This window comes from Chiloscyllium plagiosum, unplaced genomic scaffold, assembly GCF_037043375.1.
Source record: "Chiloscyllium plagiosum isolate Xiang-an unplaced genomic scaffold, Cpla_swu_hap1 HiC_scaffold_24, whole genome shotgun sequence".
In the NCBI taxonomy this organism is placed as follows: Eukaryota; Metazoa; Chordata; class Chondrichthyes; order Orectolobiformes; family Hemiscylliidae; genus Chiloscyllium; species Chiloscyllium plagiosum.
Genome location: NW_028270162.1, coordinates 51444917 through 51472286, shown reverse-complemented (window position 1 = coordinate 51472286; position 27370 = coordinate 51444917). Strand labels below are relative to the sequence as shown.

The window sequence follows — 27370 nt, the reverse complement described above, 5'->3', positions numbered from 1 at the left end:
GAGATCAATTGAAGCAGTAGAAATAAGGAGTATCGAGGCAATTAACTAATTTAAGCAAGGGCAAGAATTAAAAACTTGACCCAGTTGAGAATGGACAGCATATGGGAATACACTGAGCAAGACCAGATTTGGGCACCAATGATTTAGATAAGCCCTGTATTTTACAAAGGATGGAAAGCTTTTTTTTAAAGCATCAGGACAGTTGTCAAACATTAAAACTTTGGATGGGGCTTAGTTCAGAATGGAGTTGAGGTGGCTGAAGTCGAAGTAGGCAGTGCTTGTGACAAAAGAAATGCAATTGGAAGTGAAGGGTAGTAGTTGAGTTTGGTGAAGTCAGTGACATGGAAATTGGGAATGATTGGAAGGGGCTGAAAATGATCACTGCAATCTTCCCTAAATTATAACTCTTCCCAATCTGATGCCTGATAAGCTGTCTGACAAGAGAGACACCAAAAGGTTCAAGAAAAACTACAGAATTAGAAGTAGATGGCACAAGTATATATGAACAATCTTGTCAAGGGGAAGAATTTAGTAAATGGACTTAAGGATAGATCCGTGCAGAATTCTGAAGTGATAGTGAGAGGCTAAAATTTGGAGAAAAAGAGAAAAAAGGGGAGCCAAGCAAAAGCAGACACAATGAACTGGGTAATGGAGGAAAGGCTTCAAATTAACCGAAGTGGTCACCCAGGACAGAGACTTCAGATACTTAAAGGAAGGAAAAAAGTACAGGTCCCTTTGTCACAGGTATCGAAAATATTGTTCATGGCTTTTGTTCGGGCTATTTTAGTGCTGCAGTGTATATGAAAACCTGATTCGTGAGATTAAAAGGAATTTCAAGAGGAATGGGCAAAGGATTACATGGTAACACATTCCAGGACTTCTTAAGAAAGAAAGGTTGGAAAATGGGCAGATGTTTACATGGACAGAAGGCTTGAGAGTGAATGTTTTGGAGAAACGAGTTCTGACAGCTGCTTGGGTAACGGGACAAAAGCTTAGGAGAAGAAACCATTTAAAACATGAGTTAGTCCAGACAATAACTAGGAGAAAGTGAGGACTGCAGATGCTGGAGATCAGAGCTGAAAAATGTGTTGCTGCAAATGCGCAGGTCAGTCAGCATCCAAGGAGCAGGAGAATCGACGTTTCGGGCATAAACCCTTCTTCAGGAATCTGAAACGTCGATTCTCCTGCTCCTCGAATGCTGCCTGACCTGCTGCGCTTTTCCAGCAACACATTTTTCAGCTTTGTTTTAGTTTCCCTTCCTGATGTCTGGGCTAAGCTGAAAAATGTGTTGCTGGAAAAGCGCAGCAGGTCAGGCAGCATTCGAAGAGCAGGAGAATCGACGTTTCAGATTCCTGAAGAAGGGTTTATGCCCGAAACGTCGATTCTCCTGCTCCTCGAATGCTGCCTGACCTGCTGTGCTTTTCCAGCAACACATTTTTCAGCTTAGCCCAGACATCAGGAAGGGAAACTAAAACAATCAGCACTTTAGTGAGAGGAGCAGCAAGAAAGGAGGAGGTTCAAAGACAAGACAAGCTTGATAATGGCAGGATAGGGTGTAGGTTTGCTCGCTGAGCTGTAGGTTTGATATCCAGACGTTTCATTACCTGGCTAGGTAACATCATCAGTGGCGACCTCCAAGTGAAGCTTCACTTGGAGGTCACCACTGATGAGGTTACCTAGCCAGGTAACGAAACGTCTGGATATCAAACCCACAGCTCAGCGAGCAAACCTACACCCTAAACCTCAACCTGAGCTACAAACCTTGCAATGGCAGGATAGATAGGAGAACTGCTAGTAGACACAAATAGCTATTTTTCTCAAAAATAAAGAGACAAAGTTCTAAATTACATGCCCAATGAGATGGTAAGAACACTGCTCATTTGCAATATTCTCAACAAAAATATCCAATTAAATTTTCATCTAAAGTTGTACAATTGTCCGATCAGTATGTGATAGAATACAGTGAAAGCAGAAAAGACAAACTACCTGCAGAACATTTTCCACTGTTACATTCATCTCCAGGTTCTGCTTACAATATGCTTGCAGTCTGTTGTTCGTGAAGCCATAATAGTATGGTGCTGAAAACAAATATCTGGTAGACAAACGTCAAAGAAACCTATCGCACAATGCACTCGGGATTCATTGCTGTACAAAAGAAACTTTTCAAAGTTGCATGCATGCACAGCCATTTGTGTTACTTCAACTACACAGCAAGTCAGGCAATTGCAAGGCTAAAGGATGCCTGTCAACACTTACCACTATTCATACCATCGTGCTCCCAATTACACAAAGTGATTACCCAATCAGTTATCCTCCTATACTCATTCTTCTTCCTGGCCCCGGCCCCAGCTGTTCGCCTCTTTTGGAGGCCTCTGTTAACAGCTATTTGCAATTTGTCATTAGGAGAGATAAGGAGATAACCCACTCCACCTGGTCATTGACTCCTTGCAGGATGTCCACCTTGTCTCTCTCAGAGAAGTTCAAATTGAGATTTTACTACGCAGGAAATTCAAAGTATTCTTTCTTTACCAGTAACTACCCCATTTTAAACCCATGAACCCTTCCAATTCTTCATACTTTGCATCAACTCCTTACTGAGGTCAGCAACAATGAATAGCTTTGTAACCTCAACAGCGGCAATCAAAAGCTGAATGGGTTCAGGCTTTCATGGTGGTCAAAGGAAGTATTAGAGAGACACACTCAGGAATTTTGACATTGACTGAGCTCTTGCAACATCTCCCTCAGGATGATGCAACAGGTGAAGACAGCCTTGAAGGTAACTGTGTGTATCAGAGGCTGTGGCAACAAAATCCCAAACCATCAACCAGGAAAGGATAAACTTCAAGGGACAGCTGCAAATTAACACTGAGTCAACAGTGTGGTAGAGGCATGCACTCGGAATGCCCTCTTCATTTGATCAGAATGAAATGGCAGAAGGCAGGAAGGTTCACATATCTGCAATGTTTTTTAAAATCTGCCCCTTTTAATTCTTATTCAATTACTCTTATCTCAGATTATTTCCAAGTCAAAGTGGAACAGGTTGGACTGCTCAAGGTGACGCACGTTCCAGCTTACACTAATTTTCCTCATGATTTTTGGAGGAAAAAAGCAGCTTCCACTGGTCCCAGCCATTAAGAACATGACTAAAACAGCAAGATTGCTGTGCAGTCATTTACAGGTATGAACTCTCAATATAGCATGATAGAGCATAGGTTTTTTCGCTTTGTTCGAACTGCAAGCAGAGTCAGGAAAAGACGATGGTACTAAGTAAAGAAGGATACAATGAATCCTCTGGAGGCATGTTGACTTCACCATAGTACACATATCGAAGAAGTGACTCGAAAGCTTGTCGACTTGGCACCATTTCACCAATGGAGATATTAACTTGTCCATCTTCAGGCATGAAAGATCGGAACATAGCTTCAAAATAACTACAAAACATCAGAAACAGGAACCAATAAATAAAACAAGATCACATAACTACATTTATTCTGGCTATTGAGGGAGTGCAGCGTAGGTTTACGAGGTCAATTCCTGGAATGGCGGGACTACCTTACGCTGAAAGACTGGAGCGACTGGGCTTGTATATCCTTGAGTTTAGAAGACTGAGAGGGGATCTGATTGAGACATATAAAGATTATTAAAGGATTGGACACTCTGGAGGCAGGAAACATGTTTCCGCTGATGGCTGAGTCCCGAACCAGAGGACAGAGCTTAAAAATACAGGGTAGACCATTTAGGACAGAGATGAGGAGAAACTTCTTCACCCAGAGAGTGGTGGCTGTAGAGAATGCTCTGCCCCAGAGGGCAGTGGAGGCCCAGTCTCTGGATTCATTTAAGAAAGAGTTGGATAGAACTCTCAAGGATAGTGGAATCAAGGGTTATGGAGATAAGGCAGGAACAGGATACTGATTAAGGATGATCAGCCATGATCATATTGAATGGTGGTGCAGGCTCGAAGGGCAGAATGGCCTACTCCTGCATCTATTTTCTATTGTCTATTTACTATCAGGTCAGAAGTCTCTCATATAATAAAATAAATAAATCAAAACCAACCTGCTAGCTTGCTTTGTTTTAACTTGGTGTTTAATTATTTATAAAACTCAAATGTTTTAACTGTCATTGAGAATACAAAATGGCTAATTTTGACAACTTTATTAAATCTGAATTGTGTGTTAGTTATGCTTTAACAGTGTGTTCCTAAATATATAATAGAATCCTTACAGTGTGGAAGCAGGCCATTCAGCCCATCACGTTTGCACCGACCCTCCAAACAGCATCTCACCAAGACCCAGTCCCTAGCCTATAATAAGACATTTACCATGGTTAGCCCACTTAGCCTGCACTAACCTGGGCACAACAAGCAATTTAGCATGACCAATCTACCTAACCTGCATATTTTTGGACTTTGGGAAGAAACTGTACCACCCAGAGGAAACCCATGCAGACTTGAGGAGAATGGGTGACTGTGTGGGGTTTGCACAAGGCTGGAATCGAACCTGGGTCCCTGGTGCTGTGAGACAGCAGTGCTAGCCACTGTGCCGCCTCGAATATTTCAGCCGAGCTTTCCTCAGGGACACAGGGTACACGGAAGGTGATACACCCCGCTACTGTGGCTGCTATCGTTGTCAACTTCAAGACCAACTGCACTGCACAGCAATCCAACCATCTTTGCGAGTTCAGTTTAAAGTAATTTTAAAAGGTAAAATCACTGATAAATGGAGGCAATGTATAATATGTATATTTAAGAGAATTGGGATTTTATGACTAACATTTTAAAGCTCACAGTTAACTGCAATTTTATTTTAGTGGATCTCCATTTGGTTGTGTTTATAAATCTGTATGTATTGGACTCTCACTCAATCATTGTAGCTGCTTGGCCAGGTTGGCAACACATTGCTGGGAAAGAATGGAGATTCAGGCTGAGATCATTACTGCCCAGTAACAAACAACCACATTATCCAACACAGTTTCTTTTATATGAGCTTCACAGATTTAAAAATAAACACAAAATAATGAAAGGTATGCAAGTCTGTGCCAATATGTGTGTACATTTATATAATGTGTGCCACTTCAGTCCCAAATTACAAAAATAAATTGTTCAGCGTCCCACATCTGCTTCAGTCATGGTCCTCATCATTTCATACCGATGCTGCAGAAACAACTCCATGCTTGGGATACCATTAAGGAAGCTCTTCTCTGAGGTCTCTCTTCCAACTTGTCAGAAATCTATTTGAACCCCACTCAAGCTTCCGGAACATAGCATAGGCAAAACGTGTCCTGCACTACACCCTCTTATTGTTGATAAACTAATAAAAGTCACCAACACTGCCCCTTATTTAATTAGTTGGAGTGAAATTCTAGTATAAGTCACCAGCCATTTAGAAATTTTACCGGATTTCTAACATTGCCTATTAACCTGTTTTTTGAGTCTTAAAGCACCTATGACCTGCTTGAGCTTTGGATATGCTAACCTTCACCCACAGGAAAGGCTTGCAGTTGAAGGCTTTAAAATTGTGACCTGCATGACACTGGAGTACCGAAGAACAGGACAATGTTCTTTATTGAAGAAAGAAAGATAAAAGATCTCTGTACTGCTGACTCTTTAAAAACTGACTACCCCGAACCGGAGTGACTTCAGTGGAAAAAAACTAGTCACGTATGGTAACCAGAGCCATAACTATTTCAGTATTTCTTGGTATTTGACTTATGCTATTCTTTTTTGAACACAAAAATATTGTTCAAATGAATTATTGGATGTAAGGAAACTGTCTTCTATTGGCATACTGAAACAAATTAATGTTTCCTGCTCCTCACTCCTCCACTCATTTTCATTTGTTACTAAGTACACAGATTGCAGATTTTGTTGATTTAGCAATCAAGGTACCCTTCATCCAAAAGGTGATCATTTCTTAAATACATGTTCTTATTATTTGAGCATACTTCCTAAAGTTGGACTTTCCAGTCTTTGAACATTAATGAATGGGTGAGGGAGGAAATAGGGTAGGGAGTAGATGGGCAAAGGAGGCAAATACGAAGGGGTTGGCGGAGTGAGTGGGAAGTGTGGCATTTGGGTTGGCCCATGAGGATAGTTGGACAGTTCAACGAATAACTGTATAGTTGCTGGGTGCAGAGTGTCTAGTTACCCAGATATTAGACTAGCTTTTGATGTGACTAACATTTTCTGCTAACTGTTCAAGTAATTCCTAATCAAAGCCTAAAGTCTCTGACCCTAGTTCAGAGGAGGGTCCTGGAAGCAGGAAATGCCTAATGGAACTTCTTGAGCAACTGCCTCGTGGGTCCGCACTTCCAATTACAACAGTATACTGAAATTTATCGTATACATAATCCCACTGAATTGTGGAGACATTTGATAAACAAGGTAGTGAAAAAGTTCCCAATTAAATATGAATGCATGTGACAAAGAATTTTTTAAAAGGAGATAAATAGGGAAGGAGAATTGAGCCCAGGAGTGAAGACCTAACTATCTATCTTAAGTTTTGTCTTTCTTCTGGAGAAACATACTGGTTAAAATATCATGCCTCACAGAGAGTAGTGAGTAAGTTATAGCATATATATATTAAGACATATCCAATGAGCATCTGCTCTGAGCATCATTTAACTTTTACGAAGAGAAAATTCAGCTGTCAGCTGCAAAGCAATGCGTGGAGGGGTTAATCTTTCATTTGTCACTGACCTGGAGCGGGCAGCTAGGATTGCTTTGTGGGCAGGCCTGGGATGACCATCTAAAAGTAGGGTTATATCACAGAATTCCATGCCAGCTCCTTCCAGATAGTTCTTCATATCCTGAACCAAAGATGTGCCTAACAGTAAAGTAAAATAAGTGGTTAGAAGCAATATTTGTCCTACTGGTGAATTGCAGCAAATAAAACTTTTAAAATTCTCTTTGACTGACAGTGTATTTCATAAATCACTGGGATACAAAAAGAAGTTTCCTGATGTACATTGGCATAACTAATACACACCGTCTACCACAGCATTCAAGTCAACCCTTGAAGCTTTGAAAAAATCTTCTAAAAAATGGGTTGACTTACACATCTAATATAAAATGTGAATGATCTGATAACAACACGTGCACTGATAGCAATCCATAGTTTGATGATGAAAGCATACAAAATATCAAGTGGTATAGCATGCAGATTTCCAACATTTTGCGAACGTCTTTTGCCAACCACCCATATATTCAATTCAGCATGAACATTATTTCTGAATGGGTTGCTGATGCACATATCCAAGGTTGAAATACAGACATTACAGTCCCTTACATAACATCAATTTGGGTGTCATTTCTTTACAGGTGCTTAGTGACCTTATTTGTTACATGGTATCAGAAGGTGTTTAATACCAATAATTCACGCTCCATGTTTTGGCTACCAGAATACATATTCCACATGTTATCAATTCATAACTTCATTCCATTCACATCCATCCAATTCTGGTCATAGACATGCACAAAAGGTCCAGCAGAGAACTTAACTTTAGGCATGCTTTATATTTGAAAATTACTTTTGAGCATGCAAGCTAGTACTGCCATTAATCTCATCTTCTCATGTCCTGTGGTTTACAATAAAACTTTAGCACTATTTTTTAACCTTTCCAGTCCACAAGTTAGTTGCCAAATTCATCAAAATTCATAGACACTTCATCCATATTGCTGATTGTTCTGAGGGAGAGATAAGTTTTTGTCGTTTCTGATAACAAACTGGTCATTCTGGCAATAAGGTCTTTCAGTAGCTGAGTTATTTTAGACCATAAGATATAGGAGCAGAAATCAGGCCAATCGACCCATCGAGTCGACTCTGCCATTCAATCATGGTGGATAAGTTTCTCAACCCCATTCTCTCGCTTGCGCCCCGTAACCTTTGATCTCCTTGACAATCAAGAACCTATCTATCTCAGTCTTAAATATACTCAATGACCTGGCCTCCACAGCCTTTAGTGGCAATGGATTCCACAGATTCACCAGTCTCTGGCTGAAGAAGTTTCTCCTTATCTCCATTCTAAAGGATCTTCCCTTTACTGTAAGGTGGTGCCCTCGGGTCCTCGTCTCTCCTGCCAATGGAAACATCTTCCCAATATCCACTCTGTCTAGGCTATTCAGTAAGTTTCAATTATATCCTCCCTCATCCTTCTAAACTCCAGAGAGCCAGAGTGCTCAAAATGTTCCTCATATGTTAAGCCTTCAATTCCTTGGATCATTCTCGTGAAGCTCCTCTGAATCCATTCCAGGGCCACTATAGCCTTCCTGAGGTATGGGGGCTAAAATTGCTCACAATCTTGAAATGTGGTCTGACCGGAGCTTTACAAATCCTCAGAAGTACATCCCTGCTTTTATATCCTCTCAAAATAAATGCCAACCTCTAAGTTTATCTTAACAATATCCTGGATTAGGACTCCAAAATCCTTTTGCACTTCAAATTTCTGAATTTTATCCCCATAACCTCTGTTTTTCCTGCCTCACACCTTCCCACATTTATTCCATCTGCCACTTCTTTGCCCACTTGCCTAACTTGTCTGAATCTTTCTGCATCATCCCCACATCCATAATACTACCTGTCCTTCCACCTACCTTTGTATCATCTGCAAACTTAGTCAGAATGCCCTCAGTTCCTTCATCTAGATCATTAATGTATAAAGTGAAAAGTTGTGGTCCCAACACTGACTCTTGTGGAACACCACTAGACATCGGCTTCCATATTGAGAAGGACCCTTTTATCCCCACTCTCTGCTTTCTACCAGACAGCCAAACTTCTATCCATGCTAGTGCCTTGCCTCTAACACCATGGGCCCTTATCTTACTCGGCAGCGTCCTGTGTGGCACCTTATCAAAGGCTTTCTGGAAGTCATTACAGTCATAGAGTCAGACACAGAGACAAGCTCTTTGGCACAAACTGGTCCACGCCGACCAAAATGCCCATCAACGCTAACCCCATTTTCCTGCACTTGAACCATATCCTTCGAAACCTTTCCTCTCCATGTATCTGTGCCTTTTAAATGTTGTTAATGTACTCGACTCAACCACTTCCACTTGCAGCTCATTCCATATACGTATCACCCTCTGTGTAAAAAAGTTGCCACTCAGGTTTCCTTTTATTCTTTCCCCTCTAACACTGAACTGATGTCTTCTCATTCTCAATTCCCGAACCCTGGGAAAAAGACTAATTGCATTCACCCTATCCATGTCTCTCATGATCTTATACACTCCTATAAGATCCCCCCCACCTCAGTCTTCTATGCTCTAAAGAAAACAGTCCTAGTTTGTCCAACCTCTCCCTATAACTCACAACCTTGACTCCTGGCAACATCCATGTAAATTTCTTCTGCACTCTTTCTAATTTAATAACATCCTTCCTACAGCAGTGTGACAAAACTGAACACAATACTCCAAGTGCGGCCTCACCAACATCCTACACAATTGCAACATAACTTCCCAACTTCTATACTCAATGCCCTGACCAATGAAGGCCAGTGTGCCAAAAGCCTTCTTCTGACTCCACTTTCAGAGAACCATATACCTGAACTCCAAGATCCCTCTGTCCCACCACACTCCTTAAGGCCCTACCATTCAGCATGAAACCCCTGCCTTGATTTGATGTTCCAAAATGCAAGACTTCACACTTGTCTATATTAAACTTTATTTGCCATTTCTTGGCCCAGCTGATCAAGTTCCTGCTGCAATTTCTGATAACCTTCCTCACTTTCCACAATACCGCCTATTTTAATGTCATCTGCAAACTTACTAATCATGCTTTGTACATTCTCATACAACTCACTGATATAGATAATGGACATCAATGGGCTCAGCACTGACCCAGACGCACTTCACTAGTCAAAGGCTTGCAGTCCAAAGGCAAGCATCCTCCCACTATTACCTCTGTTTCATACCATCAAGCCAATTGTGTATCCACGTTTCCAGCTCCCCAATGGATCCCATGTGATCTAACCTTCCAGAGCAGCCTACCATGTGGAAACCTATCGAAGGTTATACTGAAATCAATATAGACTGTGTCTACCGGTAGGCCCTTGTCAACCTTCCTGGACATTTTATTGAAGACCTTTAACAAATTTGTGAGGCACGATCTCCCATCCACAAAGCCAAACTGACTATTCATAATCAAATGCTGTTTTGCCAAATGCAAAATATCTCTCAGAATCTTCTCAAGTAACGTACCTACCACAGATGCTAGGTTTACTGGTCTATAGTTCCCAGGTTTTTCTTTGCAGCCCTTCTTGAATAAGGGCACAACATTTGTTACCCTCCAGTCTTCCGGGACCTCACCTGTGGCTAGCGATGATGCAAAAATATCAGCCAGGGCCCTCGCAATTCCTTCTCTAGCCTCTTACAGTGTTCTTGGATAGTTGGTCAGGACAAGGAGATTTATCCACCTTCATCCATTCTAATACGTCCAATTATTGCTATAGGAAGAATGTTATTAAATTGGAAAGAGTGCATAAGAAATTTACATGGATGTTACCAGGACTCAAGGTTGTGAATTATAGGGAGAGGTTGGACAAACTAGGACTGCCTTCTTTAGAGCGTAGGAGACTGAGGGGGGATCTTATAGGAGTGTATAAGATCATGAGAGGCATGGATATGGTGAATGCACTTCGTCTTTTTCCCAGGGTTGGGGAATCAAGGATGAGAAGGCATCAGTTGGGTGTTACAGGGGAAAGAATAAAAGGGAACCTGATTGAATGGACTATCCTGGCAGATAACATCCATTGGCTCTCCTTGGTCTAACCTGCTCTTCCTCAAAGAATTGTAACAAATTTGTCAGGCATCACCTTCCCTTGATGAAACCATGCTGACTTTGCCCGATTATACCATGCACTTCCAAGTATTCAGAAATCTCATCCTTCACAATGGACTTCAAAATCTTAACAATGACTGAGATCAGGCTAATTGGCCTATAGTGTCACAACTTTTGCCTTACTCCCTTCTTAAGGGGGGGGGGGGGGGGGGGGGGGGGTTAACATTAGCAATTTTCCAGTCTTCCAGCACCCTTCCTGACTCAAGTGATTCTTGAAAGATCACCACTAATGCCTCCACTATCTCTTCAACTATCTCCTTCAGAACACCGGGTTGTAGCTCATCTTGGTCTTCTGCTGCAACACCTTCATTCCATAAAGGGCTACATCAACTAGCTGCTGCTCATAAATCTTTGTTGGGCTTAGTTGGTTTTGATTCACTTAAGTGCGTACTGTACACGTTCTCATTGTTTGGTCTTGGTAATCTACTTTAATGTAGTTCTTTCTGTTTCCACTTCTGCACCTGTTTTTCACAACCCTGCAGTGGCATGGTTATTTGATGAGTAAGCAAATGTTATGCTTTTTAGCTTGACACCAGCTTCATACTTAATTTTATTATGCCAGAAGGTCCATTCTGTTCATCTGCCTTGCTAGGTGTATCTTAAATCCCTACTTATCATCTTGGCAATGCAATCCATATCACTGACTTGATTCCATATGCCTGCTTATAAGGTGAGTAAAACATGCATTTGAGGTGAAAATAGAGGTCAACTCCAAATTCAAGTACTACATTCTCCCCGTGTCTGCGTGGGTTTCCTCCGGGTGCTCCGGTTTCCTCCCACAGTCCAAAGATGTGTAGGTCAGGTGAATTGGCCATGCTAAATTGCCCGTAGTGTTAGGTAAGGGGTAAATGTAGGGGTATGGGTGGTTTGCGCTTTGGCGGGGCGGTGTGGACTTGTTGGGCCGAAGGGCCTGTTTCCACGCTGTAAAGTAATCTAATCTAATCAAATCTACATTCTTTTTGAAGAAAAGCAGGCAAGTCTAAGCCTAAACACCAAGTTTAGAACATAGAACAATACAGCGCAGAACAGGCTCTTTGACCCTTGATATTGCGTCGACCTGTGAACTAATCTAAGCACATCCCCCTACACTACCCCATCATCATCCATGTGCTTATCCAAGGATTGTTTAAAATCTCCCTAATGTGGCTGAGTTAACTACATTGGCAGGCAGTGCATTCCACGCCCTTACCACTCTCTGAATAAAGAATCAGCCTCTGACATCTGTCTTATATCGATCACCCCTTAATTTGTAGCTATGACCCCTCATACAAGCTGACGTCATCATCCTAGGAAACAGACTTTCATTGTCTACTCTGTCTAATCTTCTGATCATCTTGTCTCTATCAAATTCCCTCTTAGCCTTCTTCTTTCCAATGAGAACAGACCCAAGACCCTCAGCCATTCCTCATATGACCTTCCCTCCAGACCAGGCAACATCCTGGTAAATCTCCTCTGCACCTTTTCCAATGCATCCACAACATTCCTGTAATGGGTGACCAGAACTGTACACAATATTCCAAGTCAGGCCGCACCAGCGTTTTGCATAGTTGCAGCATGATATTATGGCTCTGGAACTTAATTCCTCTACCAATAAAACCTAACACACCTTCTTAACAGTGCTATCAACCTGGGTGGCAACTTTCAGGGATCTACAGACATGGACTCCAAGATCCCTCTGCACATCCACACTACCAAGAATCTTTCCATTGACCTAGTATTTTGTCTTCCTGTTATTCTTCCCAAAGTGAATCACCTCACATTTATCTGCATTGAACTCTATTTACCACTTCTCAGCCTAATTCTGCAGTTTGTCCAAGTTCCCCTGCAACATTCTTCCATACTGTCCAATTTTAATGCCAAAATGTGAAGTCATCTGACACTCTACAGTCTAAGGCACTAATTACAGCACATAAGGAAGCCATTCAAATTTACAGATCTATGCTGGTGTTAATGCACCATATCAGCCTCCCCCTACTCTTGTTAACCTAGGCCATCAACACATATGTCTATTCTTCCTCATGTGCGCATTTGGCTACTCTTTGAATGCATTTAATATATTCACCTCAATTATTCCTTGTGGTAACAATTATCACAATTTAACCACTCTCTAGGTAAAGCTATTCTCTTAAATTTCTTAGTGATTACTGCTTATACTTATTCTTGTCTTTCCCAGTAACATTTAGGCACTCCCACACGTTGCTGACCCTATCAAACTCTTTCATTACCCAGAAGACCTCTATTAGTGAACCTCTCAATCTTTGATTTTCTCGTGAAAAGAATCTCAACCTATTCAAAACAAAACAGAAATTGCAGGAAAAGCTCAACAGGTCTGGCAGCATCTGTGGAGAAAAATCAAGAGTTAACTTTTTGGGTCCAGTGACCCTTCTTCAAAACTGATCCTTGCGAGTAAAAGATTTGCTATTATACAGAAGATGCGGTGGGGTTGGGGTGGCGAGTAAACGATAGGTGGAGATAGAGCCCAAAGAGAGAGAAAAACATAGTTGGACAGATAAAGGAGTGGTTAAAGGTCTGTTTGGGGCCAAACTTGTGTGTTAGCCTAATCCATCCAACCCAAGTAGTGTTTCTGACACTAATCAAACCTTCAGGAAGAAATACTGAGAACTACCTTCCCATTGCAAAATAAACAGCTCATTTATATCAGTAGATATCAGAAGGCAGTAATTTGGGAATGTTTTAGAGATCTTCACAAAAGTGGTTTGCCAAAACAAATCAAGAAACATAAAATCAGAAACAAAAATAGAAATAGCTGGAAAATTTCAGTCTGGCAACATCAGCAGAGAGAAATCAATTAACATTTCAGCTCCAGTGACCCTTCTTTAGAACTCTGAAGAATGGTTACTGGACCTGAAATGTTAACTCTGATTTCTCTCCATATTTGCTGCCAGACCCACTGAGATTTTCCAGCAATTTCTGTTTTTACTTAAAAAAAGTATATTTGCCTTAAATTTGTACAAGAATTTATTCTGTATGAGTAATATTCATTTCACACAAATTACCTATATCAACAGGCTGATCGGAATTTACCCGTGTCGGAGGTTGATGCTTTCTTCTTACAATCTCTACAATTAAACAGGGGGAAAGACACTCAAACTCTTTGGTCATTATCACTTGGTTGAAGTGCGATTCTTTGACCACAAAATTTAGACAGTATTCCTGAAACAGAGAAGAACTAAAATTATTTCAGTTGCTCTCAAAACTCTTTCATTTTGTGTGAATTTTGGTGAATGAGTGGGGACCATCATTTACTTCCACTTCTAAAGCTGCCCCATTATTATTACCAACTGTAAGAACAGAACTGCTCCAGAAGGTGCATGCTACACATTCAAGGAAAATGAAATCAGCATTTAGGAATGGGATACCTTTCTACTTATGGCAGCAAGTGCTATCATCAAGAAGTCTCTGATTCAGCTATTAAGTTAATCACCAGGAACAGCTTGTTCAAAAGAGATGGTACTAATTTCTCAATTGGATTAGCCAAGTAGCTCAAACAGAAAGCAAAGTGTGGTGGAAGAGATTAACTCTCTGTCATAGGATCAATAAGAACAGCATTCTTAGTTAAAGGTATTTGGTCATTTTGTCCTCTCGATATGGCGTACATACCTTTAATTGGTCCAGCTGTAATTTGTTGGCATTCTCACATACAGTGAGAACATTCTGAAGGTCTACGGAAGCCTCAATGTACTGTAGGCACAGTTGTTCTAGCCGAGCCAGATGAAAGCTCAAGGCAAGCTTATAAACATCCATTATCAGCAAGACATCCTGTACATGACCTACATGACAAAGAAGACTAAGCATTTCAAACATGAAAATACTATTCAGGAATTAGACATGATGCTTAGCCCACACCATTTCTAATATGGAAGTGCTTAATGTTAACAGGAAAGAAGAAAGCAGAGACAAATTCCAAGCGCTGCCACCATTGCTCATTTTGAGGAGTGGGACATTTACCCAATATTCCTTTCAAAATAATTAAGAACAGTTTTGGCATCAGTTAAAGGAGTTGGAAACTATAACACTATGTTATAAGGTAGTCAACCCATGATGTGCATATGGAATGACCCACTGAAATGAGATTACTTAAAGCAGCGATACTTATCTAAAGTACACAGAACAGCAGCTTCTTTCCCTTTCATTTTCATCCCCTATTCTCAGCAGGCTTTGCTGTAGAAGTGTAGGAGAAAGCAACAGGATAAAAGAAATCTATAATTTGGGGAAGAGATTGGGATTTTTTTGAAGGCATGCATCCAGGAGATTAAGTTGCCCTCCAACCCCATGGCATCAATGTGAACTTCACCAGTTTGCTCATTTCCCCTCCCCCCACCTTACCCCAGTTCCAACCTTCCAGCTCAGCACCATCCTCATGACCTGTCCCACCTGTCCATCTTCCTTCCTACCTATCGGCTCCACCCTCCTCTCCAATTTATCACCTTTCCTCCCAACTCCATCACTCTCAGCTACCTTCTCCCCAGCCCCACCCATCCTCCCATTTATCTCTTCACCCCTGAGGCTCCCAGCCTCATTCCTGATGAAGGGCTTTTGCCCAAAACATTGATTTTCCTGCTCGTCGGATGCTGCCTGACCTGCTGTGATTTTCCAGCACGATTCTAACCATTCTCTCTCCAACCTAGTTTAGTGCATCAATTGCTCCCAATGTGGTCATCTGCATTAGGGAAATCGAACATAAACTTAGGGAGCAGTTCGCCGAGCATCACAGCCAGGCTTACAGGGACGTCCTGGTCACCACAAATTTCAATTCCCCCAACCGCTCCCTTTCCGACATGACCACTGCTAAAAGAAAAACTACAGCTCCTATTGGAGACACAACACCTCATCTTCCACCTGGGAAGCCTACAGCCCGGACGGCTCAACATTGAATTCTCCAATTTCAAATAACCTTCTTCCACATCCCCTGACTCCCTTCCTAGCCCCGCACCCTCCCTTCCACTGCTCTCTGCCACCAACCGGATTCACTCTTCCGATTGACCAACCAGGTTGTACCCTCTACCTGTCTTCACCCATCCCCACTTCACCACTTTGCCCCTGCCTCCTCCTTTATTTGCAGTTCCCCCCACCTACCCCCAGTCCTGAAGAAGGATTATACTCGAAACGTCGACTTTTGCATCCCTTGATGCTCCTGGCTTCCTGTGTTCTTCCAGTCTTTTGCCAGTCATTGAAAGTAAGCATGCAAGTGCAGCCAGTGGTGAAGAAGTCAAATGATTATGTTGGCCTTCATAGTGACAGGATTCAAGTACAGGAACTGCATAGGGCTTTGGTGAGACCACACATGGAGTTGTGTGTGCAGTTTTTGTCTGCGTATCTGAGGAAAGCTATGGAGTGAGTGCAACAAAAGTTTACCAGACTCATTCCTGGAATGGCAGGACTCACATATGATAACTCCTATGATCACTAGAATTTAGAATAATGAGGCGGCGTTTCATAGAAATTTTCATTTCATTCTAACAGGACTAAACATGGTAAATGCAGGACAGATGTCCCCGATGACTGGGGAACTAAGGGTCACACAGCTTAAGGATATGGAGTAGGCCATTAAGAACTGAGATGAGGAATTCTGTGGAAGTCTCTGCCTCAGAAAGAGACAGAGGACAAAATATTAAGTGTTTTTAAGAGACTTAGATATAATTTTAAGGGCTGAAAGGATCAAAGCGTATAGGGAACAAATGGGAACAGGATATGGGGTTCAATAATTAGCCACGATTATACTGAATTGTGTAGCAGGCTTGAGGCTTGAATGGTCTCCTTTCTATGAGGCATAAAAAGATGAAGAGTCAATGTTGTGGACTCCCAGAGCCACTTCCTCCTGAACATATATGGCACCACAGTGCCGTTACCTCTGGTGGATCTATCCTGCGGTTCCACAGGACATAGCTAGAGCTGAAACTGGAGGAATCTTGTACATTGCTTACAAATATTGTTACAATTGAGGCAGGAGGGGTCACACTGTCACACTAGTTTCACTACTCCACACATTACAACAAAAACTTTTTTCCAGTTACCCAGAAGGCCAATTCATAATCTTACCTTCATCAGGTTTAAAACACCAAAGTCTATCAACCAGGTTCCTTAATAACGATTTATCAAAATTATTATTCAAACACTATTATTAATCAATAAAGATACAATAATTGGTTAAAATATAAGCCAGTAATGTAGAAACATAAATGCTTATTCCTCTAAATATCTGCAAAGCACAGACACGCTTTTCAAAAAAGGACAGAAGCAGATATTTTTTGCTGGAGAAAACAAAATACCGCTGATGCTGAAATCAGAAATAAAAAACAGAAAATGCTGGAGAAACTCAGAGTTAATGTTTTGTGTCTAAAGGTATTTCTTCAGATGTTTTTCTGAGATTGACTTTCTGACAAAAAAAATACTTTTGCCAATAGGTAATTTTTAAAAGGCAAAAGGATGAAGTGGATGATGTTTACAAAGTCTATGACTCGATGTCCATCACAGGTGGTCAGTCCACTTATCACAAAAAGTTGCCTCTAAAATCTTAGAGGCAGCTTGCTCAGGAAATACAATGTTCAGATGTTCTTTGAATCACTCTTTCAAAAGAGCAAGTAAGTTTCACCCTGAACTCTAAAGACCATTTCCTTTTCAGAAAATAGCTGGATAGGTTGTTCTCAGCAAACTTTCATCCAACTGAACCGGATCAAGTCAGAATCTCTCCAGCAATCATAGGAAGCCTTTTATTTAAAAAAACTCCAATACGGGATGCAGGAGGTAAAAGTACTATCTCATATTCCCAATTCCTCCGCCTCCGCCACATCTGCTCCCAGGAGGACCGGTTCCACCACAGAACACACCAGATGGCCTCCTTCTTTAAAGACTGAAATTTCCCCTCCTACGGAGTTGAAGATGCTCTCCAATGTATCTCATCCATGTCCCACACCTCTGCCCTCGAACCCTACTCCTCTGACGCAACAAGGACAGAAACCCCCTGGTCCTCACCTTCCACCCCACCAACCTCCGCATAAATCGCATCATCCGCCAACATTTCCGCCACCTATAAAAGGACCCCACCACCAGGGATATATTTCCCTCCCCACCCATCCGCTTCCCGCAAAGACAGTTCCCTCCGTAACTACCTGGTCAGGTCCACACTCCCTAACAAGCCACCCTCCCCTCCTGGCACTTTCCCCTGCCATTGCAGAAATTGCAAAACCTGTGCCCACACCTCCCACCTTACCTCCGTAAAAGGCCCCAAAGGAGCCTTCCACATCCATAAAAGTTTCACCTGCACTTCCACACGTCATTTATAGTATCCGTTGCTCCCGATGCGGTCTCCTCTACATTGGGGAGACTGGACACCTTCTCACAGAGCGCTTTGGAGAACATCTCCAGCACACCTGCACCAACCAACCCCATCGCTCCTGGCTGAACATTTCAACTCCCCATCCCACTCTGCTGAGGACATGCAGGTCCTAGGCCTCCTCCATTGCCACTCCCTCACCACCCGACACCTGGAGAGAGAACAGCATATCTTCTGCCTCAGGACCCTTCAACCCCAGGGCATCAATGTGGACTTCATCAGTTTCCTAATTTCCCCCCTCCCCCCCACCTTACCCCAGTTCAGCACTGTCCTCATAAACTGTCCCACCTGTCAATCTTCCTTCCCACCCTCCTCTCTGACCTATCACCTTTACCCCTACCTCAACCCAGTCATTTATGTGCTCCACTGCAGGCAAGTTTAGAATTATGTTCTGTTTAAATAAAATTGGTAAGATATTAGAGAAACTACAAAAACATATTCAACGAGCCTTTCTTGGAATTTATTATATGTCAGATTTATTTTACAGATATGTGCCAGCACAGCTCAGTTTCTCAGATTTATTTAGTCACTCAAGGAATTTAATTATTGTAAAAATGGTGGAAGATTTAAGTATGCCAAGCTTTTCCACAATGAATTGAATCAAATCAACCAAAGGATTAACCTGTGCAAACAATGCTTGAAACGCTCACTAAGCTAGGCAGCATTATAAAAATTAAATAATACCTTTCCGTGGGTACTTGATTTTGTCTGTGTACAGAAACTGCATCAGGATCTCAAATGGTTGTGCCTCAGCCTCACGGATCACCACCTCCAGCTGAAGTGGGGAACTTGCTGGTTTCGGGTTAGTGCTTACTATTTCTTCTCCAACTGCAGTTTCCTGCTTAGCTTTCTGATGGACAAATATATATAACGTGGGAAAACATTAAATCAGTCAAATTCACTGTAACAGAAGAAACTGGTTACAATCAGAAAATGTTCACAAAATTTTCCCAGTAACAGCAAGATGACAAAAAAATGTACCATGTCTTTTTGTATTTACAGGGTAGAATTGTTGCAAGACAACTCCTCAAAAAGCTCTGAATAGAGTCAAACTCTAGCAATGTCTAAACGGTGTAGAAAAAAAACTGAAAAAGATAGGAGAAGCAGAATGTGCTTGGGAAGGACGGAGAGACAGAGATTGATTGACTCAAGTAATGTGACATAGTGATTTAGCAGCCAGTTTTGCACACTATCCAATTCTCTCTCTCCTCCTCCTCTTAATTTCAGGATTAGTCACAGTTTAACATATGTTCCAGACAGCTGGACTCCTCACTTTCAATTGGTCAAGTCTTCAGAACATTTAGAACAATAATGGTTTTGAAAGAGTACTATAATATTTTAATTAATTCAGACTACATACCTGCTTTAGCCAATCTCTGGCCTGGGTAATCTTCTTTCTTAACCATTTGCTTCGAGCTGTGACCATTGCTATATGTCCTTTAACTCTCTCTTCTTTCTGGTATCAGATCAGAAAAAAAAATTGGATAATCACCAACCAGGGTCATGGGACCTCAACTGTTGATAAAAACCATTGAAGAATCATCTGATGCACTGGATCACACCAGGATCTAGAGTTAAAAAGTCAATGCTCACACTTTGAATCACTTAAACTTGCTTTTAAAGCAGTCTTTCCCTCATGAACCAAATGCCAACATTGCTGAAAACGTTGGTATCAAACAAAATTCACAGTGGTTACCTCTCCCAGGATGAATTCCACATCACAGAACTGCCTGTTCTCCCACAGTCTCCCATAGTCTTCATGTAAAGTGCATTTTGGATAACAGGAAAACTGGAATTGATAGGTAGAGATTTGAATATGTAAGATGTATAGATGCTCCATACTGAGAAGGCAAAGAATTATATAAAATATGCAAAACAAAAACAGGCCACATTAGACTCGAGGCATTAACTCAGTTTCTCTCTCTGCAGATGCTGCCAGACCTGGTGAGCTTCTGCAGCACTTTCTGTTTTTACTTCAAATCTCCAGTATCCACAGTACTTTGCTTTTATTTTAATGTGCCCTGGTCTTTTGAAAATTTCTTTTGAAACTCATGCCTATTATTTGTATTACTTCCCATGGTATCAAGTTTTACTTTCTAACCATTCTCTGAACAAGTAAATTTCTTATTTCCCTGCTGGAATGTACCTATATTCTGTTTATGATCTCCACATCTGCCCTCTCCAAACCATTTATAACCTTTAAGAATCTGACTAGAAAAGGAAAAGAAAAACCCTATTCAATCTTTTCTGATAGCTGTAAATTCTCAGTTCTGATATTGCTCATGGAGACCAGAACAATGTCCACATAAGGCCTGAGATAGGTGATATTTAAGTGTAAAATAATATCACTATTTTGAGTTTCATTCTTAGAAATAAGTTCCAATGCTTTATCTGTTTTTAAAGTCACTGATCAGTGATATAGCTTTTTAATTATTTGATCAACTGCATTCTTAGATTCCTTTGATCATCGGATGCATCTTGTTGCTTACTTCCTAAGGTATGGGTTTATCCTATTAACCATCAATTTCATCAGCAACTACAGACTGAATATATCTAAATATCACCATTGTCGCTTTTATAATTTAGGATAAAATTTAACACTTATTTCTAAAAACATAATTCTTCAACTTTTACTGCCAACCACTAGTTTCATAAAAATAGGACCCCAATGCACATAAGCGCATGGGTACGTAGATAAGTGGCTAATCCACTGCTTACCTGAAACCGATACATCTCTCCACTTCTCACATTGTTGTCCACTGTCCCACCAAAGATATACATAGCATCTGAAATAACTGCTGCAGCATGGAAAAGTCTTCCACTGGGCATCTGAGAATTCAAAGCATGAAAGTATTTCAGGACTGAAGTAACTTTACTTCTCTACTTTACTTTTCTCCCACTTTTGCAGAGAAATATTTACCAGGAAGATAGAAGAGATAACAAATGGAAATCATTGCTGCAAATAGAATCAAAAACTTTAATCTTATGCATCCGTTATGAATATGAAGCGCTACCAAATCAGGTAAATGAGAAGTTCAGTTAGTTCATGCTTTCCTTACTCAATTACATTAAGAACTCCCAAATGTATTGGATATAACACAGATTGAAACCATTTTAATATCTCTTTATACTACTCCTTACATCAACTCTAATCTCTATTGCATAAATAGTTTTACATTTTTCCCCATTGTGAACATACACATGGAAAATTATTGTTTTCCCCCTCTGAATTCACTACTGCTTTTTACATTTGATGCAATATGTTACCTCCAGCACTTGATCCTATTAGAGTGTCACTGAATGGGTAAGTGGCGAGGATTAAGCGAGCACATGGACACAAATTACTGTCACTCATCCAGACTACATTTTCCCCTATAAGCAAGCTCCAGTTAACAGATACTCTACTTGTTCTCCCTGGTGAACATAAAAGATGCCACTGTATGATTTTGAAGTAACTCATTTGGTTGCGAATAGCATGGGAACAGGAATAGAGGATTTAGCCCCCAGTTATGCCACTCATTTAGATCATGGCTGATTTGTTGAGTTAACATCATAAAATTGACTATGCACACACTCAACAGCATTTAGTGAACAAGAATCTATCAACTTTAGATTTCAAACTAACTGAGTAAGCATCAATTGCTCTGTGCAGAAAATCTTTTTTTACCCTTTGTGTGGAAAAATACTTTTACACTCGTGGGGGACAAGCTGTAATCTTTAAACTATGAATGGCCCTAGTCATAAAGTTCCTGTGCAATGGAAATACTTTTCTCAACCAAACCCAGTGTCTTGGAACCTTTGATCAAATCATCCAATAATCTTCTAAACTCCAGGAAACAAACTGCTCACGTATGTAACTGCTCCTTGTAAATGCTAACTGGAAAACTTCTTTACCAATCCCCAACTGATTAGAAAAAAGCAAATAATATTAAGTAGAACATCAAATGGGAAGTAAAAGATCTATGCCTAGTTGCAAGAGATAGAGCAACATGTTATTAGGGCATAAGCATTAGATCACAATTGTCTTTGGGACTTTTTCCACTGGAGCATTGGAGTTTGAGAGATGACTGTACAGAAGTTCATAAAATAATGAGGCTACATGATAGTGTTAGTGGTAGTTGTCTTTTCCCTAGGTAGGGGGATTTCAAGACCAGGCGGTACATTTTTAAAGGTGAGAGGAGAAAGATTTTAAAAAGACATGAGGGGCAAGTTTTTTTTTCCACAGAGAGTGGTTCACATGTGAAATGAACTTTCTGAGGAAGAGATGGACGTAGATACAAAAATAATGTTTAAAAGACATTTGGATAAGTACATGAATAGGAAAGAATTGGAGAGATATGGGCCAGGAACTGGCAGGTGAGACTAGTTTAGCTTGGGATTATGTTTAGCATGGACTAGTTGGACCAAATCTAACTGTTTGAAAAAGATTTAGCATTTAGCCAAAAACACCAAGAGAAAATGTGGATGATAGCATCACCCAGATTGTCGTCGCTCTGCTTCTGGCAGGTAGCTGAGAAAGCAGAATTGCTACAAGTCTGCCCTCTCAACTAGGAAATTATTTTTAACCCCGGGATAACATTGTATGCAAACTTGTCATGCTTGTTTCTACAGTACCAGGACACTTATACTTGTTCAGTAAAACATCCAGGACACCATCCAACAATGCTTCCAACGTGCTGGAGTCAAAGCCTTCAACCACTTTGAATGAATACTGTGTAATGGTGAAATGTGGATTCTCCCAGTGTTAATGCAAGTGCAGTAACTCTTCACTGCCACTGGATAGTGCCAGAATGCTGCAAACGAATTCTCTCTGCAGATTCTCGATCATGTAGCCAGTAAGGTATCTGAACCGTAGCATAATATTGTAACTGATATGGTCAAAAATCAACCCCACATTTCTTTGAGAAAGTTATTGCAGCTGCAGGAAGAGTTCAACTGGCTTTTAATTCTTTGTCTAAATATAATGGCTAATTAATCAAAACTGACAATCTGGAAACACTCCTCAATTTGGAATTCTTTACCCCTTTAAGTGCTCATAAAAGAGCATTAAGAAACATGCAGAATCTGGGTTTACATCCCCGGGTGTTATTATTTGCTCAGTCATTGTGGATGGAAAGGTATCAGAAGATGCAGTGCGATGGAATATTCTGCATTGCTTTGATGAGCGTTGCTCCAAAACCAATAAAAAACCCAATAATATCCATGACAAAGCAGCCTGCTTGATCAGAACCCATCCACTACCTTAAACATTCACTGTTTTCATCTAGCATCAGTGTGCACACCCTAGATGATGCACTGTAGCAAACACCAAGGTCCCTACAACAGTACTTTCCAAACCTGCAAACGCTATTGCATGTGAGCACAGTTGCAGCATACTGATAGAAACAGAAAAACCTAAACATTGTTCTACAATTACATACTCGGAACTGGATTGCCATGCATTCACTGTCATTGAGGTCAAAATCTTGACATCACCCAACCCCATAAACATTGTGGCGGTATCTACACAACATGGCGCTCACCACCACTTTAAGGTGAATAAGAGGTGAGCAACAAATGCCAATCTTGGCAGGGATGCCCATCTTCCATGAATAAATTAAAAATAATTTATTCAAATTCCACCACTAATAGTTAGACAATCATTCACCAGTTAAAGTCCAAATGGATTAAGGGTCACGTGGAGTTTTCTGCATTTATAGAAAAATTCCAACTGTAAGTTAACCTCCTAACCTATTAAGAATACTTTCCAAACAGATGATTCAGAACTGATTGACATGCACTGTATAGTAGGCCTCTGGATTACATACTAGGTATACATGTATATGGAATGAAACAAACAAATGGCTCTACATATTAAAAATCCATTAACTAATTCTGCCATTCCATAATTAAAGTTACAAATTTACCAAAAATAAAATCGGCATTTCTAACAGCTTGGATAGTAGTTCAAGGTTTTGTAAAATGTGAAGCTTTAATACTTCAGAACAAATTAAATCCAAATGAATCATATTAGAGCAAAAATCTTATTCCCAGATTTGCAGAACTTTGTTCAGATTACAAATTGAGAGTTAAATGTTTATAAAGTCCATTGCTAACTGTTGTGTTTGGCAGTTACATTCAGAAATTAACCTTAAACTGTGTGAGAAGACAATGATAAGCTAAAATAACAATGTCTTGTAAACTTTATTCTTCTTGCTTTAAATTTAGCTCAGTAAAATAACCTGTAGACCTACAGCAGTGAAAATACCATTCAGCTGAAATGTGCATTATAATTTACTTGAATTCATGTCATTACTGATTTACATGAAGAAATACACAGTAATTTGCACAAGAACTGTTGCCTTTTTATTGTGTGCCATATATTAAATATACCAAATAGGTCATAATTTCCCCATTTCAGCATACATTGAAAATCTTTTGACAAGGCATGGCCCTGGTGAAATCCCTGGTGGTCTGAAATTCGAGTTTTTGAAGTAATTCAATGTTTCAGCTCAGCTTTTGCTTTGAAGCGAGCAGAATCCCAACTCAAATTCTAATACAGAGATAGCATTAATTTACCCGAAAACAAACACAAATGCAGTCAAAATAAGTATAAGCAAATGTACAGTTGCAATAAACATTTGAGCCTCATATGCACTAACAGAACATTACACCTTTTTGATCGAAAAACTCCGGAAAACAAATGCCTATTCACACCCAAATGCTCCCAAATTCAGTTTCCCTCCTCCATTCAATGCACCATCAAACTCGGAATTTTCACAAAAACACTGAAGTTATTTCCTGCATGAAAAGTGTCAGACATTTTTAATAGTCAGAGTTACAGTGCCTGCTTCACCACAATAAATGAACTGAAAGATCATTATCTTGAACCTAAAGACTCTCAAGAAACATTCTGTACTGTGACTACACATTATGCCTGAGACTTATGCCAAAACAAACAAATTTACAAGACTGCTGTCTCTTCATTTTCAAGAGAAGGTGTATGGCTAATGAGGGTGGCAACACATAACAATGGTTTTAAAGTTCTGTGCACAGATAATAGTTGTTCTTTCTCCTCCAGAGGAAATACCGGGTGAAGAAAAACAATACTTGCAACTAATGATAGAGTAAAGAAGCTTCCTTAACCCATGGGAAACATGGAATACATTGTGAAAAGTCAAACCTTTAATTTCCTTAAAAACTGTAAGTCAGCTCCACAAATTCAGCATTTTACAGAGGCATGAATTGCAACACTGCCAGAACAAGCAACTTACCATAAAATCAGGATCATAAGTTGCCTCTGTGTACAAGTTGCTTCCCTAAATGTTGAAGACAATAAAATAAAGATGACGTTACAAAATCATAATGGAACGCATATAAAGTGACATAATGCACAGGATCATGATAAATCGAATAGGTCGATTATCTCCTATTCAATGTGTGGACCATAAATACTTTTACAGGCTGTTTGGGCCAAAAGGACTTGTATATGGTGAAATATTCATTTTCAACTACAATGCTTATCTCTCTAACCTTACAGCATAAAATACACAAGTGCTCAGGCTTGACTTTATAGCAAAGAGTTTCTACTTTACTAGACTAAACATTCTGCTGATTGGAACACTAAGTGACATTGAGTTTTGCTATTTGGACAATTAGATCATCACGTCCTGTGCTGTGAAATGGGATGGGAAAGATGCTGGACATATTTCAGGACTTTGAGCTAGCTCATAAGTTGAGTTTTTAAAAAACCTGTTAATTGGAGATGCAATATCATCCACAAAGTGAAAGTCAGGTTGTGATGCACTTGAGGCCATAATCCGTTTCCTTCTTTTCATGGGTGTCAACTTACAGGAGGACGCTGCTCCACAAATATCCTCAAAGATGGAAGAGCCCAACATCAGTGCAAAAGATAAGACCGAAACATTTACAGCAATCTTCAGCCAGAAGTGCAAAGTGATCCATCTTGGACTCCTCCAATAGTCCCCAACATTAGAGATACCAATCTTCAAGCAATTTGATTCACATCACATGCTATCAAAAAATGGTTGGAGGCACTAGATACTGCAAAGATTATGGGGCCTGACAACATTCCAGCAATCGCTCTAAAGACTTGTGCTCCAGAACCTACCATTCCCCTGGCTAAGCTCTTCCAGTACAGTAACAACACTGACTTCTACGTGACAATGCAAAAATTGCCCAGGTATGTCCTATATAGAAAAAGCAGGACAAATTCATCCAGGACAATTACCACCCCATCAGTCAACCCTCAAGTAAAGTGATGGAAGGTGGCATCAACAGTGCCATCAATGTGCGGCACAATGTCTCAATGGTTAGCACTGCTGCCTCACAGCACCAGGTAACCGGGTTCGATTCCAGTCTCAGGCTACCATCTGTGTGGAGTTTGCACATTCTCCCAATGTCTGTGTAGGTTCTTCTGGGCGCTCTGGGTTCCTCCCACAGTCCAAAGATGCACACGCAGCCTGGTTTGATCATGCTAAATTGCCCATTGTGTTCAGGGATGTGTAGGTTCGGTGCATTAGTTAGGGGTAAATGTAGAGGAATAGGGTAGGAGAATGGGTCTGGGTGGTTTATTCTTAGGAGAGTTGATGTAGACTTGTTGGGCCTAATGGACTGTCCCTACACTGTAGGGATTCTACAATTCTATGAAGCAACACCTGCTCAGCAATAACCTGCTCAATGATGCCCAGTTTGGGTTCCAACAGAGCCATTCAGCTTTTGACTTCATTACAGCCTGGATTCCAACATGGACAAAAGAGGTGAATTCCAGAGGTGAGGCAAGAGTGATAGGCCTTCACATCAAGACTGCATTTGACTGAGTGCGGCATTAAGAAGCCTGAGCAAAACAGGAAATCAATGGGAATCGGGCAAACTCTTTGCTGTTGGAATCACATCTGGCACATAGGCAGATGGCTGTGGTTGTTGGAGGTCAGTCATTTCAGCTCCAGGACACTTCTGCAGGAGTTCCTCAGGGCACTGTCCTAGGTCCAACCATCTTCAGCAGCCTCATCAATGGCCTTCCCTCCATCATAAGGTCAGAACTGGGGATGTTCACCAATGATTGCACCATGTTCAGCAACATTTGTGACTCCTCAGATACTGAAGCAGTACACATTTAAATGTAACAAAATCTGGACAATATCCAGACTTGGGCTGACAAGTGGCAAGTAACTCTCCCATCACA

At 40.7% G+C, this 27370-nt stretch overlaps 1 protein-coding gene across 1 annotated transcript in view; it reads right to left on the bottom strand.

The window, feature by feature from the left end:
• Positions 1 to 27370, bottom strand: part of lztr1 (leucine zipper like post translational regulator 1) — a 65546-nt gene that overhangs the window by 9319 nt on the left and 28857 nt on the right. Inside the window, exons 10-19 of the mRNA XM_043716023.2 lie at positions 25440 to 25484; positions 20905 to 21015; positions 19883 to 19975; positions 19547 to 19642; positions 18871 to 19036; positions 14454 to 14623; positions 13850 to 14006; positions 6698 to 6824; positions 3282 to 3431; positions 1987 to 2092 (exon numbers count right to left, since the gene is read on the bottom strand). Of these exons, the coding sequence (XP_043571958.2) occupies positions 1987 to 2092; positions 3282 to 3431; positions 6698 to 6824; positions 13850 to 14006; positions 14454 to 14623; positions 18871 to 19036; positions 19547 to 19642; positions 19883 to 19975; positions 20905 to 21015; positions 25440 to 25484 (1221 nt within the window). The remainder of the gene's footprint in view (positions 1 to 1986; positions 2093 to 3281; positions 3432 to 6697; positions 6825 to 13849; positions 14007 to 14453; positions 14624 to 18870; positions 19037 to 19546; positions 19643 to 19882; positions 19976 to 20904; positions 21016 to 25439; positions 25485 to 27370) is intronic.